Genomic DNA, 20,198 nt, shown 5'->3' with positions numbered 1-20,198 from the left:
CCCCGCCAAACCACTGAGAATGATCTCAACATGGTTGCATAATCCGGGTTCACCTGATACTCACGTTTCCACCCTCTCATGGGAGAAGAGGGGGGGGGGGGAGAAAGAGCGAGAGATAGAGAGCTAGGGGAAGAGAGGGGAGGAGGGGGAGAAAGAGTGAGAGATATAGAGCTAGGGGAAGAGACGACTGACAAATGAACATTGCACACGATTTGTTGGGTGATCATTAGCTTTCTCATATAACCCAGTGGTGTTTGGCAGATATCTTCCACCCCCGGTTTGGGCATTCAGTCTTCCTGCAGTATAGATGAGAACCAGGAGAGCGTGTCGATTCAGAGAGACCTTCACCAGCGTTGGTTGAGCGGTGTTAGGGATGAGCCAGATGCTGGAGGTTAATGCTTCCTAAATGGTGGTGTTGAGGGCAGGATGTTGCATAAGTCTGAACCCCCCGCCCCTCCACCCCCCGGGGCTGGATCGAAACGGCGTTATTGGCACCATAAAAAACAGCCGCAAAGCTGCCAAAGCATTTTGGACATACAGTTTATACGTTGGACCGAGAGCATGGATGTGAGGTAATAAACGTGTTCTCGTGCGTGGCCTTCGCGGCACTACATTCTTCAGCTGCTTCATCTTGGCCGCCGCGTCGTGTATTATTACCCTATGTGATGTAGCGTACGTGCTGCCAGGAGGGAGCTGGGTTCGCTCAAACAAGTGCACACCTACACTCGCACAGTTATCGCAGCACCACTAAACCCCTGCTATCCTTTCATATCAGGCCGAGCGTGGAGAGACTCCCGAACCTCCTTCACCTATCTCCTTTCCCCTGCCTCCCCCCTAGCCGCTATCTCGAGTGCCCTCTCAGGGGCGTGCGGTCCGGTTAATTAGGACGGAGGGAGACCGCGCTGTTGAGGAATGCGAGCGCCCCGTGCGGCGCCGATATCAAAGCCGCCCGAGGTGCAGGAAGGACCTGCTACGCGCTGACATCTTGCAGCCGGTGCTCCGTCAATAAAGGTTTCTCCCCGGCCCCTGAGAGAGACCGCCATGTTGACAGACTGTGCTTAGCTTACTTACAGGGGCCCTTCAAGAGACCTCAATCACCGTCGTAGCGCTCATTATTTTTGGCACCCCGGCGCGGCTAACTCGGCCTGAATCTTCCTGTGTTGTGACCCTGAGTGAAGCCCGGCGCTCTGACCGACTCTGGCCCGACGGAGCCGGGAGCCCGGAGAGGAGGAGGAGGAGGAATCGCTAACCGCTTCCTTTCAATAACCATTAATGAAGCGCAGTCCTTTACAGGGCAGAGCTTCTGAGCAAACACAGCAGACCTCCAGACACATGTTCAACACATTTCCAGCAAAAACGATAATGGTGCATAAAAGAAAGAAAGAAAAAAAACAGAGAGAGAGAGAAGAGCTGCTTTTCCACCTCAGCCAATGAGGTGGTGCCAAACCGGACCCGAATATAACAATTCCTACTCGCTGTGGAGAGGCGTCCGTGTGTGCACACCTCTGGTGTTCGCCCATGGGGGGGTGGGGGGGGGGGGGGGAGTGGAACCAGGTGTCCCGGTCCATAACGGCACCACAGAACTACAGTTAGAACACTGCTACAGGGGTCCGGACCTCAGCTGACACTGAAGGAGTGGGTTTTAGCTGGTGTGACCCAGTCTTGCTGTGTTTCAGAGGGAACCACACAACCTCGGAGGCCCAAATAAGGAAAAGACGTTTATTCATGAAAAGTTCATCAGTAAATGTACAGGGTCCTCTCAAGGGGGAGAGTAGAGTCAGTGTATTGTGGTGGTTGAGGGCGGGGTGGGGTGGGGGGGTGGGGGTCGGTCAGGGACCGCTGGGGTCCACTGGCAGCCTGGTGTGGATCCAGGACCGGAGCAGCTCCATCTCGGCCCGGGCCAGCTGGTGGTGAAGCCCGTGGAGGGAGTGGAAGGCGACGGCCATGCCTGCCGTCCTCAGCAGTGCCGCCGTGTCCTCGCCCCACCGGTGCAGCACCAGGTCGTCGGCCGTCCCGTGGCACTGGAACATCTCCGGGACGCGGGTCCCTGTCCGCGTCTTCTCCTCCACCGCCTACGGGAGAGAGAGAGACGAGCCAGAGCTCACGGACGACACTCCAGACCTGCTACTTTCACTCCCGACTGAGGAGATCCAGGCCGCCCGGCTGGCAGCCTCGCCCGCTGGCAAACCTCTCGTTGTTTACGGACGGTTTAATGAGAGCACGGGCGGATCCTCGCTGACCTGATAGACGACCGAGTCTTTGTTGAGGAAGCTGGACAGCGCGAAGACCCCCGCCACCTCGGGATGATGTCGGCACGCCAGGTGGAGAGCCATGGCCCCGCCCATCGAGAACCCACCTGCGGTGAAAGACGAGGAGGAAAAACATCTCGTTACTGGAGAGCTTCAGCATGTACATCCACGCGCTATCTATATTTCATATAACTGCAGTTCGGCGTGGTTACACAAAAGTCGAGTGACTTTGCTTTAATCCAAAATGTTTGGAAACGGTGTAGGAAAATCTTGTTCTCTATGGTGAGTAAAGATAAGTCAGTGTAGTGCCTAAGAAATAAGAGTAATCTCCGCGTGAGCACCAGTAGCTTATGCGTGGCAGTTTAAGCTGTTTGAAATGGAAAGTGCTGTGTCTCGAGTGAAATAAGAAAACACTGGAAATGAATAGGACTCCTTACTTCCCCATCATCAGCGCTTTAGCTCCTCTGGACCCCCTCCACCCCCACTGTTCCCAAGCCCCGTCCTTAATCTCACATATCTGGGCACATCTGGGCACCCTGTGTGTGTGTACATCTGGGAAAGTGTGCAAGTACCCATCATCCTGTCAGAGGTGGCAGGAGAGGGAGAGAGGGAGGGAGGAGAGGGAGAGAGGGAGGGAGGAGGGAGAGAGAGGGAGGGAGGAGAGGGAGAGAGGGGAGGAGGAGAAGGAGGGAAAGAGGAGGGAGAGAGAGGGGAGGAGGAGAGGGAGGGAAGGAGAGGGAGAGAGGGAAGGAGGAGAGAGAGAGGGAAGGAGGAGAGGGAGAGGGAGAGAGAGAGGGGAGGAGGAGAGGGAGAGAGAGGGAAGGAGGAGAGGGAGAGAGGGAAGGAGGAGAGGGAGAGAGGGGAGGAGGAGAGGGAGAGAGAGGAGAGGGAGAGAGAGAGAGAGAGAGGAGAGGGAGAGAGAGAGAGGGGAAGGAGGAGAGGGAGAGAGAGAGGGGAAGGAGAAGAGGGAGAGAGGGGAGGAGGAGAGGGAGAGAGGGGAGGAGGAGCGGGAGGGAAGGAGAGGGAGAGAGGGAAGGAGGAGAGGGAGAGAGAGGGAAGGAGGAGAGGGAGAGAGGGAAGGAGGAGAGGGAGAGAGAGGGGAGGAGGAGAGGGAGAGAGGGGAGGAGGAGAGGGAGAGAGGGAAGGAGGAGAGGGAGAGAGAGGGGAGGAGGAGAGGGAGAGAGAGGAGAGGGAGAGAGAGAGAGGGGAAGGAGGAGGGAGAGGGAAGGAGGAGAGGGAGAGAGAGGGAAGGAGGAGGGAGAGAGGGGAGGAGGAGAGGGAGAGAGAGGAGGAGGAGAGGGAGAGAGGGAAGGAGGAGGGAGAGAGGGAGGGAGGAGAGGGAGAGAGGGGAGGAGGAGAGAGAGAGAGAGGGAAGGAGGAGGGAGAGAGGGGAGTTCACACGCTTGGTCCCGATGAGTCAAAAAACAAGACCGACATCCGTGGGACGTTCCTCCTCTCTCAGTCTTCATCGGCATCCATCCCATTATGTCCCTCCGGTCTGACATCCATGCTCCAATCCACAGACTTGTTTATTTTCAATGCTGACAAAACGGTGCGCGTGTGTGTGCGCGCGTGTGTGTGTGTGTGTGTGTGAGAGCCATTGCGTTTTAACTCACGAGTGTGCGCGCAGACCGTACGTGTGATACCTCCTCCGCAGAGAGTTCCCTGCGGATCAGCGCCTCCAGCGAGCGAAACACATCAACACGCAGGCCCGCCACCGGCCTCCTCCAAAAACCCTTTTCCATGGAAAGTTCTGCCGCTTGTCAGTCCGTCAGCCCTGGAAGTGGAGTCCGGGTCCACGGCCCGGCGTCCTCCGGCGTGCCGAGTGACTCCAATGAGTATTTATAGTTAATGACAAAATGTTATGATTTAGGAAGATAATATTTCAGCAGTCTCCCAGGAGCATGTGTTTTTTGAATCACTTTCTCTGGAGCCGAGTTCAGGGGCTTTTCTGGCCTTCCACACCGAGCCTTTCACACAAACCTTCTCTTTTTTTCGTAACTATTTTTGTATATTTATATATTTCAGGGCTTGTAGGTTAACCCTTTCCCCTCTGTTCACAGCGGTTTCCCCTTTCATGCACGGCTATCATCCCTTCTCTTAGAGACATTAAAACTCGCGATGGCCCCACACGCGTTTCCTGTGGGAACTCTTACCTATAGGCTATACCATAATGTTTACAGCACTTCATCCTCTGCCGTTCCATTTCATTGTTATTTATATGAGAACTTGATAACCACAATATTTGAGGAAAGGGCTTTACGGAACCTGAGAGTCCTCCAGAAATACTTTTGGGTTCATAACTGGCAGCGTATGAAAGGACATGGAAACTGGAGAACTAGCATTCTTCATTTTATATCCTGACACCGGGAGTCGAGAACACCAAGGCTAAGATGGACCGAAGTGTGTGTGTGTGCGCGCGTGTGTGTGTAAGTGAGTGAATGTGTTGTGGGGGAGGGAGAGAGGATGAGAACAAGAAGAAAGATGACGCCAAGAAGAAGCCAAGGATGAAGCCAGAGCAGAGAGAGATACAGAAAGAGAGAGAAAAAGTTGAAGTTGAGGATTGAGAATAGGGGAAGAGGGACCATAAAAGAAGCCAAAGGGTGTGTGGGGGGGGGGGGTGGAGAGAGAGGAAGTCAAGAGGAGGACAAGAACGGGAAAGAGAGCCAAAATGGCGTGGAGGCCATCTACCAGACAGGATCCAGCAGTCGTGAGTAGCTGCTGTGACTTGAGAGGGACAAGAAGGACGCTCCTACCGATGATCATCCTGTGTTTGGGCACGCCGGCCCTGACCTCATCCTGGATGACAGCCCCCAGGGAGGCGCACATGGCGTCCACGGACTCCAGGTGCTCTGGACAGTCCCGCGAGATCTTGTGGCGGTTAAACCACACATGTGACAGGGCCCCACGCATAGGAGTGTAGGGCCTGGGAGGGAGTAAAGGTCAGAGGTTAAAAGTTAATTTGGAAGTGGACTGTTTTTGTAAGCTTGTTTAATTCTGTGTAAGGTGCGGGAGGATTTCTCCTACCTGGCTGGAGCTGTGGGATAGATGACTCTGATGTGGGGGAAGGCCAAGTCTGGCACTGAGACGTCCCGAACCCAAGCCCTCAGCCCCTGACCTGTATCTCCTACAGACAACCCCCAGGTCAGTGACCAAAGAAAATGTTAATACTGGTATGGATGGATCATGATGCAGATGTAATGCAGTAGCTTGCATAGAGAACCCCAAGTCACTTCACAGATGAAAACAAATTTGAAAAAATGTGTTTATTTACAGGACGATACACTACTTTTCATTCAAATAACTATTAGCTGCATTGTGTTCTATCCGTCTGCCCATTTCAGTCCTTCTCCAACGATAAGCTAGAGCCGTTTAAGGACTAGCCTACTATATTACAGCCTACAGCTCAATTTTATTTACTCCATGTTCGCATACCATTGCCATCTCTAAAATCTACCACAATTTGATTTTCAAAAGCATTTAGGTCCAGTCGAGCAGCCTGCTGTAAGCAGTCCTGTGTTTTGTAGCGTGGATCTGACAAAGCCTACAAAGCGTGAGTCTACCTTTTAAATACAATATCCCTAGCCACGAATGGGTATAGTCTACTGTCAATTCAAAAGTAACCACCTGAGCCGTGCAAGAAGATTATTGATGCGGAATGTTTCCCAGTTGGAGCGACTGCACACTTCTGAAGTTTCTGCACGGCAGCCATGGCTTTAAAGTGACTGTACCAGTTCTGAGCTCTAACGCGAGAGTCGGATTACCACGAGAAGCAGTGTGATTGGATGGCGCGGCGCATAGACTCCAAGACATGGGATAGGCTCCACTTGCACAGATTTACACAATCCTGATGATGACACGATCAATTTATGCTGCATAGGCCGCTGCTTCAACCGTCAGCTTCCCCAAAGTCATGGGCGGACTGGGACAGAAATTAAGCCCTGGCATTTTAGCAACACTTTAACAACTAAAAGATGGACTGTCCATCTGGCATTTGCCAAAGAGAATTACCAGAAGGCCAGTCAGCGCCAAAACTCTCCAAGTCATTTGTTCAAGTAATTCAATTTTTCCAATAGACTGGGCTAATGACGATAGGATGAAGTTGTGCAATTATGAACTTCCCAAAAATGAGCAAATATACCCAGCTGGCACAGGGGAAATAAAAAATGCACTTATGTGCCCAAAAGTCCTGTGGCCAAAGTTTGGTCCAGTGTTTCAGCACGCTTTATCATGTGTGCTGTGATTTAGTGGAATGTCTGCAAGTCAGTTAAAACATTCTAATAGGTCTTATCTTCTATAAACATAGCCATCTTTTACTCAGATTCTGGTCATTTTCACTTGCCTTCCACTTGCAGGACCACACATCATGTGTCCTTGACCCCCTGATAGGCTAATGCATATGGGATGAAGGAGAGCGGTCTATGCCAAAAACAACACATTAAATATCTCCCCCTCCAATGTGTGTGGTATTCTAGAAGAGGTCACACATTTACAAACATCAATAACCTCTAGCAATTAGAAAAACATTATACATCTACTCATGGACTGCCTGTTTGGCTCTAACAAATACAATAGAATGAATCAGATATCTTTAGAGACATCCTGAGTCACATGTTTATTGTGGGTCTCTGTGTTGCCAACATTTGTATGCAGACTAATCATAAAAAAAAGAGTACATCCACAGAGCTTTTAGAAAGGTGGGGAATAAAAGTATTGCTTCCCCTCAAAAATAAATACATTTATTTGTAATTTTTTTGACAGGTCCGAAATTAATGTTGTGTTTATCCGTCTGAGATGTCTGAGATTTTCTGGTTCTCACCTCCACCCAGTTGTTGTTAATGATTCGTCGGATGTCCCAGGCTGTCATTTACTAGACCTCTTCTATTCTTCTGGTGGATGGTCCTAATGGGTCCACTATTTTTGTTTATATGTTTTTCCATTTAGCTGTATCATGATGTATTGAATTATTGTCTGTTAATGGATTGTTGTACTAGTATCAGTTTTGGACTTATATTATGCTAGCACACTGCATCAACTGTGTCCCTGTACTGGTATGTAGCCTATATCCGGCAGACCATGGTCCAGTTTCTCTCATTACAGGACACACCCTAGACAGGTGCAGCTCATCCAGTGATTGCACACCTGTGTATATAAGACCACAAGTTCGTGTTTGCCATATCCCGATGAAGGCTCACGCCGAAACGTTGATATATAACTTCTCTAATTAAATTGCTTGCATCGGACCTGCCAGAATGTGCGGTGTCTCCTCTCTTCCAATCTCACCTCCAGCCACCACGGAGCATCAGGACGTCTCCTCTCTTCCAATCTCACCTCCACCCACCACGGAGCATCAGGACGTCTCCTCTCTTCCAATCTCACCTCCACCCACCACGGAGCATCAGGACGGCGAGAGAGTTGGGGGGGTTCACAGCAGCTTCTTCCCTGACGCTGTTCGCAAGCTCATCAGCCAACAGTTGCAGTAGACTGACCCTGAAGAAACCTCCTGGACAGATACCCCCCCCACGACCTCCCAGCCATCGAACTCCCCACTATCTCGCCCCGCCACTCTCCTGCCTGGACAGTTACTTAGAAACCATTACATTTTGCAGCAGATCCAAAGCACGGGTCGGGTCCACGGGCCGCCCAAACACAGCCAGATTGGCCATACACTTCTATTCATTTTTTGACCATAATTATGCAAAAACTACCAAACCGATTTTTATGAAACTCAGTGGAGGTGTGCATCATGGGCCACCTTAGAACCCATTACATTTTCGAGCAAATTCGAATCACAGGCCGGATCCACAAATGAAAACAAAACTTTGAAACAATTCTCAAGCCAGCTACCTGTGTGAGGGTATTAGAGACACAGGGTTTAGACTGGGGTGTGTGGGGGCCTGAGCCTGGAGTGCACCGAACTGCCCCCCGCCGGCTGTGACCCGAGGGGGGCGCCACAGATCCGGTCAAATGCAGCCACCCCTTCACCTCCAGTCATTTTTACCTCCGCCCCAGTGAATCACGAGCCGCCCAAACACGCCCATTCACCTTCATTCAATTTTTGGACTAAGATTTCACAAAAACTACCAGACTGCTTTTCATGAAACTCGGTGGAGGGGTGTAACATGGAGCAATTTAGAACCCATTCAATGTTGCCGTGAACAGAACCACAAAATGCATTCAGGGGCGGAGGTCTGTGCTCTCTGGCACCATTTCTAGTATGTTAATAATACAGGGTTTATTAACCTTAATAAGGCACTGTTCTCACTTTAGATCAGGTACCTGAAAAATACATAGTAGTTTAGTTTAGTTTAGTTTATTTAAATCAGGACAGTGCATATTGATGAACGTGTACAAAACATGTAAATATGCCAGATTGTAGCCTGGAGGCTAGTTTCCATCTGGAGTCCATTAGGCAGGTTGATGTTACAAACAAAGTTACAAGAGGTACATATATAAAACACAGACACAGTACAATAAATAGAACATGGAAAAATGGCATGCAGTTAGAAGTGTACGCATTTTTGGTTGGCTCTAAGCCACACCTTTAGATGCCCCTTAAAGGTGGCAAGAGTGGGGCAATCCCTTATGATTAAGGGGAGGCAGTTCCAGATTGCGGACCCCTTATAAGATAAAACATTTTGACTGAAAGAGGTAATCACACAGTCCCTATTTGAGTTAGGTTGGTGGTGGATCTGTATTTGATAAACTCATTCAAAGGGGGTGGCGCTAGACCATGAAGCACTTTGTAGATCAGGCACACAGAGGAGAAGTAACTGAAATTTTCAAAGCTTAGCATGTTGTATTTTGCTAAAATGTTGCAGTGGTGATAAGTAAAAGGTTTTCTGTCCAGAATCAGAAGCTAGTACCGAGTATAATTAGTGCATTATTAATGGCTTATAAGAATGTATAAGACACTAATAAGGCGTTTATAAATGTTATTAAGCAGTTTAAAAAACTGTTAACACGTTTCTTATAAATGTCTTAACACATTGATGTTAATAAGCGTATCATAAGGACCTTATTATCTATTAGCTAATGCTTAGTAAGAGGACCTTCATAGAAAGTCTTACCAGGCTTGGTTTCGGGCCTGTGTTTGTTATGACACAATGGTAATTAATTCCTGTGATTCATACTGCGGACTGATAAGTCAGCTCCCATCTCAACCCACATTCCGCTCCAGAGCTGACGAGTATCTCTTGCGAGTATCTCTTGCGCTGTATCGTCAGTCGTTGTGGTCGTGCGTCTCTCTCCAGATATCCATGCCCAGGTCTGCACTCACTCACTCACTCGTTATCACACACCATATTGTTATCAGGCTGTAACCCAGACATAAAACAAGTCGTGAACTTGCTTGCGGTAAACACAATGATAAAGGTCAGATTTCTAAACAGAACTGAAAGATCAGATAGTTCCATCTTATCTGAGCTTGTGGGTGGATAAGAGAGAGAGAGAGAGAGAGAGAGAGGGAGAGGGAGAGGGAGAGGGAGAGAGAGAGAGGGAGAGAGAGAGAGAGAGAGAGAGAGAGAGGGAGAGAGAGAGAAAGAGAGAGAAGTGTGGGTGGTGGGAGTGAGTGGGCTAGTGATTTACAGTGGGATCCGGGGAACAGGAGGACAGCGCAGAGGCCCTGGTGTCTGCGTCTCCCCAGAGCCGGTTGTTCTAACACAGTAAACAATGTAGCTCTGGTGACCCACAGACAGTAGCTATGGAAGACATAAATCAACCAGTGATTCTTTCAACAACTTACACTAAGTCAGAACTAAACATACCACACCACCACCACATGGTCTTGCCACACACACACATACACACGCACGCACACACACTCACACATTTCTCATGGCTAGAGAGAGCTGATCTGTCTTCATTTAGGGACAAGAATCCCACAGAGCTTTAAGCCAAATGCTGTCCACTCTGCCTAGCGTTTTTTTTCAAACTAAGAGAAAAATGGGAGACATTGAGACACACTGTAGAGGACAATCCTCGCTTCTGTTAATTCCTACTTCTGGTTTTATCATATTGGAAAGTTTGACTGGGGAGTTAGAGAACTTTGACCGCAACGATTTTTCACCCTGCTGTTTTTCTTCTGTTTTTCTTTTTATCTTTTTTCTTTTTTTTTTTCTCTTCCTGTAAATGTGAGCTCACGGGTGAGCCCTCAGGGGGGTTGCCGTGGCGAGGCGGTTCCCGCCCATCGATCAGTGTTGATGAAAGGATCAGCGCACTCAGGTTCGGCTCAGCGATGATTTAGACAACTCGTCACCCCTCCCCCCCCTCCCTCCCTCTCCCCCTCAGCAAGCTTAGAGGCCTCTCTGTGAATCAAGGTCCTTGGTGGGTCAGCTTAGGGAGGGCTCTCCTTTGTAGTGGGAACTCGGTGAGCCAAGGGAAACAGGCCGGTGGTGGAAACTGCTCGGCTCTGTTTGAGCCAAAGGTGTATGAGTGTGTCACGGAGTATTCTCGTCCTCTGTCTTCTCCGCGGCCCTCGTCGCGGGCCGTACTAGTCACGGATTAACCACGGTGACTCACGGGCACGGGAGCTGAACATCCCCCGCCTCGAGTCGCGAACTTCAAAGCTCTACGACTCACCCTGAAGTAAAGCGCCCGCTCGTAACACGGTCGCCTCTGCCGAGGCCTTGATCGAGGGCAGTGGGCTGACTGTTCGCTTTGGACTGTGTCCAAGGTCGGTGCCCGGAGCTGACGGAGATTATCCGGGGCTGTCTTCGGCCCTAGCGCGGCGTGTTGGGCCTGCCCGCCCGCCGCCACTAACTTGAGTGTCCTGCCTCAACCTATTACACAGCCTTGGCTGCTCTCTCCCGGTTTTTATGGCCTCACATCAAAGCCCCCTACAGCAGCCCTGCCAGAGAGGGCCACATAACTCAGCCAACATGAAAGTATGGTCGACCGTAAATTTGTACGGAGAGAAAAAAATCACAAAGTAAACACGCGGAGCCTGAACAAGCTGATTAACGGAGGAACGGTGGTACCGGTTCTGTCTGTGTTCTCCTGGAGCTGTGGCCCGGTTCCCCCCCCCCGTCCCCCCCGTCTCTGTGACTGTGTTTCTTCATTATCTTCTGAGTCCATACTTCCATACCTACAGCGTTGAAAGAGGTACTGGGTTTTCAGGAATGCGCACAGGAGGCCAAGGAATATTTTGGCGATGTGATTTCATTTTTGGGGTTGACTTTGATGTGGATGGACGTATTCTCCATTCTCTCCCTTGCTGAGAAAATTAGAAGCATACATGCGGGTTCAAAGGTCAAACACCAGAGTGCGCTGTTAAAGCTTACGAAGACGTTCGAGCGAAATCGCCGTATCTAGGCTCGAAAACGGAGATTTCGAAATAAATAATCGTTTCTCCGTGCTCTCTTTAAGGCCTTGGGAGACGTAGTCATCCTATCCCCTGCTGCCTCCGTTACCCAGCAGCCCCCTGTTACCCACACTGCCTCCCTGCTGTAACACTGCTCTCTCTGTGAGAGCCTGCTGGCAATGCAGGAATCCTCTGGCTAGGATTAGCCTCTAAGCGCTGGTCCAGGGAAAGTTTCGCTCATTAGCTCATAGTGGCGGAGGTCAGATATGGGCTAGGGAAAGCTGATCCTGGACCAGCGAAACGCCGAAGGGCACGGTTTCCCCCCAGAGTGTTGGGGAAGCACCTGCTCTCGCGGGCCTCTGACTTAACCATAACACCGAGCTTCTGCAGCTCGCCGGGCCTTCAGACACGTTTCCATTACACGGGAAAATGAGGGGAAAGCTGTGTTTTCTGAGCCGTGAGCCGAGCGGTCACAGTTGCGCTCCTGCCAACTTCCAACGGTATTTTGAGAAAATAAGGGGCGAGAAGGCGAGCGTCGCCACGGCCCCTTGCACGGCACAGGCTCCACTCGGGTTGGTTTTGGACCGAGGGAGCCCTCTGGAACGGATCTCCACTCTTTGTTTTGATGGACTTGTCATGGAGAACGACTGGAAAGCAGGAATTTTAGAGAAGCATGAAAGTGAGAGAGAAATTACGGGAGACGGAGAGAGAAAGTGATGCAACACACAAGCAGTTTATTGACTCAGTTGACCCCCCCTCCCCCCCCTCCCTCCCTTCACACACACACACACACACACACACACACACACACACACACACACACACACACGTACTGTAAAAGAGCCCCTCTTTACTTCGGTTGCACACAGGACCGTTTTGAAACGAACATTTCACAACAAACTGTGACTTGCTGAATGGGGGAGAGGTTCCAAGAGGCTTTGTGATAGTATGTGAAATCCTATATCCTCCAGGAGAGGAGAGGCAGGGAGGGGGGGCAGCTCCTGATCTGATTAGCTCAGCGTCCCTCCACCCAGCCCCAGACAATTCAGTTCCCACATCGTTAGCCTGGGACGGGCCCCCTCCCAGAGGACGCCACCGCCACTAGCGGCCCTAACTCTCACCTCACTTTGAAATCGGACACGGGAAGAAAATATGAAGTTATTTGTTGCCCCTCCATTCCCCCTTGCCTCCACAACTTTTTTCCTCAACTGTGAAGAATTCAGACCAAAATAGAGATATTTTATTGCATGGGGGTGAGTTTCCAATGTGCTGTATAACCCTTGCTTAACGAGGTACAGTAGTCTGAAATCATTATATAATTTCAGTTTCAGCTGTTTGAACATTTGAACCCTGACACTTTATGACGCGCGTGTATTTGACACTACAGTTATTCGGCTTCATAAGACCCCGGCCATGCGATACCTCCTCAGAGACAGTCAGGCCTCGGGCTCGCTCTCGGTTAAAGACCCTGCCTGAAAGAGTCCGAGCCGCTCAGGTACAATAGCCCCGGCCGGGTGACCCCTCGACTATCGCTTTCATCCCCGTCAGCGCAGCTGCCGACAGGTGGTGGAGATTTCTCGGATGACTCGGGGGGGGGGGGGGGGGCCTCGGCCGGACCGCCGGCTTCGCCGGGGATCTGCTAGTGTCCGCTCCGGGGGGCTTCTATTCCTGTCGCCGCGGAGACAGCGGATGATGCTAAGTGAGGCTGGGAATCTGCCAGCTGGGATATAAGAAAGACCAGACCCTGACGATAACCCCCCCCCCCAACCCCTCCCCTGAAACAAGATATTTCGAGAGAGAAAGATAAGGGGTATAAAGAGAGAGAGAGAGCGGAAGAGAGCGAGACACAGGGAGAGGGGGAGAGAGAGAGAGAGAGAGAGAGAGAGAGAGAGTGCAGGGGGGGCGGACGAGCATAAGAACTTGCGGTCTCGGGTTACGGAGGGCTCACATCCAGCACTGACTGGCTTCCACTGACAGGTGACAAGGCTCTCCCCGGAGACAGGCACAGAATCCCAAACACTCGGGTCTAAAGAACACAGGACGTGATCCGGTGGGGGGGGGGGGTTAGTCGGGTGAACCGTGGAGGTGAGGCGTGGGGCAGTTAGGACCATTAATCTCCCTTCCCCTGACCGCTGGCTTGTCCTGGGTGGGTGGGAAGGGGGTTACTGGGCTGTTTGGGAGTTCAGCTTACTGGTGGAGGTCGAGCGGTTTGAAGGTGAGGGGTCATAAATCTAAGTTATCAACGCGGCCGTGACATATGAGGTCTCTTGAGACCACCGCCCCCTCCACTCCGACCCATTAGCCCCTCTCAGCTGTGTTCAGGATGGCGTTGGCACACTCCCACACAGTGGAAAGTGAAAGGTTGAAGGGTCAGGGGCCTTGTTAGTGGTGAGAGGGGCAGGGAGGGGGCGGATAGGGGGCAGAGTGCTGCTTTGTATCCCTTCAGAATCATCGCTTCTCTGTGCTCTCTCAAACGCAAAGCCCACTGCTGTGTTTATATAAATGTCTGGAAATGGAGTTTGGTAAAACATATATATTTCTATATAATATATACCCAGTTGGGGCGGCTGTATAGCTCAGGAGGTAGAGCGGGTGGTCCAATGATCGTAGGGTCGGAGGTTCGAATCCCGGCTGCAAGACACTGAACCCCGAATTGCTAGCACCTTGCATGGCATTGGTGTGTGAATGGGTGAATGAGAGGCCTCCATTGTAAAGCACTTTGGATTAAAGTGCTACATAAGTGCAGTCCATTTACAATTTACCAGTTATGTAACGATTCAGAAAAAAAAGAAGCAAAAAAATAATAATTTGCCACACTTGCGTGTCGCGGAGCTGCCAGATATTCTCGACGCAAATAAAGTTCTGTTTGCTACTATGGCAACTCTCCGTGCCATAGCAACCTGGAAGAATCCCACCAATTGCATTGGGGCGTGTTTCCGAGTGGAGTATTTCAGTAGTTCAAGGTAAACATGTGCGGGGTGAGCTCACCTCCAGGAGCCGTCTCTCAGAGAGACTGTGACAGATGGATCTCATGACACTACACTCTAAAAAGTAATTCAGTTGCCTTGTAAATATAACCATTTAGAAAATGTATATTAGCTTAATAAAATCTCTAATTATCACGTATGAGATTGTTTTAATTGCAGATGCCAAAATAAATGAGTAAAAATCCAACTGTTAATTTTGTGTAAAGTGTATCTATTGTTTTATTTAATTTCATGAGAATAAATTAGTTTTCGATAAACTGGTAATATTTTTAAAATATGCTCAATAACTGTGGGTGGGTTTCCATCATAATATTTGAGAATATTTGAGTTATACAGATGACTTTAACTAAACAGAATTATTACTGATTTCAACTCAATATCTTTAGTCTTTTGTGAAGACCCACCCATTAGACACAGTTACCTGCCTCTGATTGGCTAGAGACACTGAACTTTGACGTCAGGCGCATTTTACAAATCCAAGCGCAAACGGAGGACACGGAAAAGACGAGCAGCGAACCTTTCCAGCCATTTCATCAAAAAGAGCAGCAGCAGTCTTGGTAAGTAGACATCCAACAAATGTTAATTAAATATTGAATGTGTCTTCATATTCTACTTGTTTAGTTGGACGTGACACTAGCCATGTTTCACATGATGCTCGTCTGTTTCAAGGCGGGAGGGCAGAGTAAAACTAACCCCCCGAAAAAAAAGACTTTACCCGTTTCAACCATTTACAACAGAACACGCTGTGTATTATGACATTCATTGCCTACACATAACTGTAGGCATTTGACGGTTATATGACCGTGATTTTAAAAATTCAAAATGTGATTAGGTGAAAGGTCCGCATATGAAAATAGTGTAAATCATCCAGTCGCATTTCGCTCCGCGAAGGGTCTATTTTCTTCCGCGGTGCTTTTTCTCCTCAAGCAGCCATTATGCATATAGGGGCTTCCCAATGCCACTATATGTGGTGCATGTCTGCGAAATGTTTGACGCGTGCCGATTTGCCAGCGGCAATAACAACTGTCCAGAGCGTTACCTTTGCTTTTTGATAGATGTCCATTTATTCCTTATAGGTGACAGTAGCATCCCGGTAACATCATATAATTAGTTAGGCAGCCTAACACAAGTTACTGCTCAACCCATCTGGCTCCGTGGCCACGGTCAAAAACTGTATGTTTCCCCCGGCATGCACACCTGTCCCAATCACCCCCGTGGTACTCATAGAATCCCCTCAGGGGTAACTGCCCCCCATTGGCCCAAATGTGCATTACTCCACAAATAACACACACACATAACAAATATGGCTCTTACAATGCATCCACCATTGCATTGTCTGCTGCATTTTCATGAACAAAGTTCCTTCAATAAATCTTCACTGTAATATTTTGAACTGGGCTATGGTTATTCTCCTTGAGGAGGATTGAAATTAAATTAAAATATTGTGTAAATGAACCAGTCGCATTTTGCTCCGCGAAGGGTCTATTTTCTTCCGCGGTGCTTTTCTCAAGCAGCCATTAGGCATTCACCATTGCATTGTCTGCTGCATTTTCATGAACAAAGTCCCTTCAATAAATTTTCACGGTGATATTTTGAACTGGGCTATGGTTATTATCCTTGGGGAGGATTGACATGTTGAGTCATTTAGATTTTTAAGTAGATTTTTCATTAACTACATTTTTTATAATTAGTATGACAGATATTAGTCAACGTTTTTGAATGAAAGTAACATTAAAACAATCTGTTGGTTCCCTGTTAACACTATTGTATTTATCATCCTTTTTATTTTCTGTTTTACAGTTAATGGAATGGAGGTGTAAACTCTGCAAATCTGTGGAGTCATCAAAAGGGACACTTCTCAAACATTACAGAGTGAATCACGGTACTTTTGGGCGTGGATATTCAGTTCCTTGTCTTCATTTAAACTGTCCTTGTACATTTAAGACGTGGGGTGGCCTGCGCACACACTTGCATAGATGTCACAATTCGAAGGAAACTGAAGAGTGTGAAGTAGGGCAGTCTTTCAGATGTAAAATCTGTGACTCATTTAATTCAAATTCAAAAGACTATTTTCAACATATTAACTCCCACTTGAAGAGACATGAAACCATAGAATGTGTTTTTGATCGATGTGATTTTAAGACAAACGTATATGGGACTTATGCAACACACAAAAGTAGAAATCACAAAGGTTATTCAGTGACAGATTTTAAGACAGAATTGATTGCAAGACCTCCAGTCTGTAATGAAAATGAAACCCACTTTCCTGTGTTAGAATCAGCTGATCATGAGGACATTGATACCTTAGGGTTGGGTTGTGAAAATGATATTTCAAGTGAAATAGAGAAAAATATTGGTTCTCTCTTGCTAAAATTAGAAAGTGTGTACAATGTCTCTGGGAAATGCATCGATGACTTGGTGGAACAGCTTCAGTTTATCTGCACTACATCAACTCAGTCTGTTTCAAAGCTAGTTAGTGAAATCTTTACCAAGAATAACTGTGCTATTGATGAAGGTACTGTTAGTGAACTTGTAGACAAATTGTGTCACTCTAATCCTCTTAGCACCGCCCTTCGTCAAGGTGGTCCCCTTTCTTCCAAATTTAGGAGGGAAACGTATTTCAAGGAAACCTTCAGTTTAATTGAGCCAGTAGAATATAATTTGGATCCAGGGGACAAATCCAGTGGCAGCTTTCAGTATGTGCCTGTTCTTACATCCTTACAACAAGTGTTGAAGAATGAAGATATTCTTAAGTATGTACTGACTAAACATTCAAACAGTTCACAGTTATCATCTTTCCACGATGGTACATATTTCAAGCTAAATGAATTTCATGATAATGAAGAGTTCAGGATTTCCCTTATACTCTATATTGACGATTTCGAAATTTGCAATCCTCTAGGAACTTCAAGAAAAAAACACAAGGTCACAGCAGTGTACTGGGTACTTGCTGATGTACCATGTGAGCTGAGATCACAGCTAACTGCGATTAATTTGGCCCTTCTTTGTAATGCAAATGATGTAAAAAAGTTTCACTATGAAACGGTCCTGGAGCCTCTTTTTAAAGATCTCTCAACATTAGAGGAGGACGGCATTTTCGTTCCTCAGCTTGGTAAAAATATCAGAGGAACTGTGTTTTGCGTTTCAGCCGACAATCTTGGTGCTCATTCTTTGGGTGGACTTGTAGAAAACTTTTCAGGGCAATATATTTGTAGGTTTTGTGTTGGAGAACATTCTGACTATCAGCAAAAAGAAGTGCGTTCAGGAGCTTTTCCACCAAGAACAAAAGAGAACTATGATTTGCATGTGAATTCTGTAAAGGAAAATCCTGCTCTGGTTCACTATTGTGGTGTAAAGAAAAGTTGTCCCATAACTGAGAAATTAAGTCATTTCCATTTTGTAACAGGTTACCCACCAGATGTTCTTCACGATCTTTTTGAAGGCATAATTCCAGTAGAATTGGCTCTTTGTCTTAATCTGTTTATCCACAAAAAGTATTTCACCTTGACAGAACTTAACACGTCCATAACTACATTTCCCTACAAATGGACTGATAAAACAGATCAACCCCAACCTATCCCGACAAATTTGGCCTCTCGCAAAAGTATTGGAGGGAATGCCCATGAAAATTGGGCATTGTTAAGACTATTACCATTCATCATTGGCTCAAAGATACCACAGGGTGATCCAGCATGGCAAGTTCTCATGAGTTTAAAAGGTATTACTGAGCTTGTAGTATCACCTAAATTTACTGAGGAAAGTATAAACTATCTAGACGCTCTCATATCAGAACATCGTCACAGGCTGTTAGAAGTTTTCCCTGAGAAAAAACTGCTTCCAAAGCACCATTTTGTGGAGCATTACCCAGAGCTGATAAGAGGGTTTGGTCCTTTAGTTAGCCTGTGGACTATGCGCTTTGAGGCTAAACATAGTTTTTTTAAGAAGGTTGTGAGGAACACATACAGCTTCAGAAATGTATTGCTGTCACTTGCCTCAAAGCATCAAAGGATGATGGCATACTATTCACAAGAAAATGCTTTCAAATCTGCAACAAGTGTCACTAAAATATCTTCTGTTCCATTAGAAATCCTTGATTTGGGAATACAGCAGGCTTTCAAGAACATTTATCCAGCACAAACCTCTGTGAACTTGAGCAATGCTGTGATACACCATGGCACTAAATATGCTGCTGGAATGGTTTTGCCATATGGGTCAACTGGTGGGCAACCTGATTTCATTCAGATTTCACAGATTGCTATTGTAGATGACAATCTCAGTTTCATTGTGAAACTATTCAAGGGCTGTTATGATGGACATTATAGGGCATATGTGTTGGAATACACTGGGAATATGACCCTTCTACAACATAGTGAACTTAGTGACACATACCCCTTGACAGCCTATTATATGGGAGGCAAACATATGGTGACATTAAAGCGTCACATTATTTGTCCACTTTAGGTTAAAGGTAAAAAAAAGACTTGACTGTTAAATGTCTCACCCTTCCCTTTAATGCAGGTTGTTTTTTTTCTGTTTTGCTTAGATGTCTTTGGTTGCCTTGAAAGTTATCATAGATCACCGGAGTGAGAAGCTTCCACTCCCATCAGGAATACCCAGCACTGTAGAGGAGTTACAAAAGACTGTCAAGGACACGTTTGGACTCGCTGAGACTTTCAGTCTTGAGTACTTGGATGCAGACTTCGGTGATTTCTTTGCACTCCATTCTACCGACCAGATTAAAGACAGGGGGACAATCAAAGTTGTAACTATTCCATCAATAGTGCTTAACTTGATCCCTACAGACAATCAGATGGGTGCAAGCAATATGCGTGAATTCAATCCTCCAGATAACCAGACGGATTCAAGCAGCTACTTGGATTTGAATTCGAGTTCTATTTCTGCTAGTGATTGTTCCTCAGGATCGTCAGACACCATAATACTTTCCCCAGGAAGCCCTAGAGAATTATGGCCAAAGGAAGTTTGCATTCCACCTTTCTCTGTGGCAACAGAAGCGTTACTGATGAATGCCAATGAAGAATACTTAAAAAATGGCACTCTACTCAACAAACCACAGATCGAGTTTGAAATCAGGGAAAGATTAGCAGACTACATGTTCAGCTTCACACCCTACCCATCAGGCCTCCAGGTTGGTCAGGTTGCAGAGGCGTTAGTCAAAAAGCACCCGTGTCTCTCAGATCACAGTCGTAATGGCTGGATTAATTGGCAGTATAGTCTTAAGAACAAGATGCTAAATTACAGGAAAAAGCTCAGTGCTCTTGGATTTTCTGAGGTTACCTGCAACTCTCTTAAGAACAAGAGACCGGGTGACAGGGCATCTGCAAAGAATGTAAAGAAAGCACGCAAAGGAGAAGTTATGTATCTCCCAAACTATCCTGCTGGAGCCACTAAAGAACAACAAGAGCTGTACCGACAGCAACTGATCGACGAGTCAAAGAAGACAAACAGCACAAACATCAAGGACTTAATGTGTCTAACCTTTGCACATAGAAGACAAGATATCATCACTCAGCAGATGAGCATCAAAGATGTCAAGGAGAGATGGCCTGCCTTGTTTGATGTTTCACAAGTGAGTAAATTGGATTCTTGTAGTGGTCAACATAAATGAGACACATTCTGCATGTGACACATATTTACATTGTA

The 20,198-nt window shown here is 47.5% G+C and overlaps 1 protein-coding gene across 1 annotated transcript; it reads right to left on the bottom strand.

Moving 5' to 3' along the window:
- Nucleotides 1–1,754: 1,754 nt before the first annotated feature.
- Nucleotides 1,755–5,961, bottom strand: lyplal1 (lysophospholipase like 1; the record flags this gene model as incomplete). The annotated part of the gene is made up of 5 exons (XM_084443804.1): nt 1,755–2,072; nt 2,241–2,356; nt 5,006–5,175; nt 5,277–5,376; nt 5,877–5,961. The coding sequence occupies 5 exons, from the start codon at nt 5,959–5,961 to the stop codon at nt 1,830–1,832; spliced, it is 714 nt and encodes a 237-aa protein (XP_084299930.1). The 3' UTR covers nt 1,755–1,829.
- Nucleotides 5,962–20,198: the final 14,237 nt, after the last annotated feature.

This window comes from Borostomias antarcticus (genome assembly GCF_949987555.1).
Source record: "Borostomias antarcticus genome assembly, chromosome: 10".
NCBI lineage: Eukaryota > Metazoa > Chordata > Actinopteri > Stomiiformes > Stomiidae > Borostomias > Borostomias antarcticus.
This window is presented reverse-complemented; position numbering and strand designations above follow the sequence as displayed.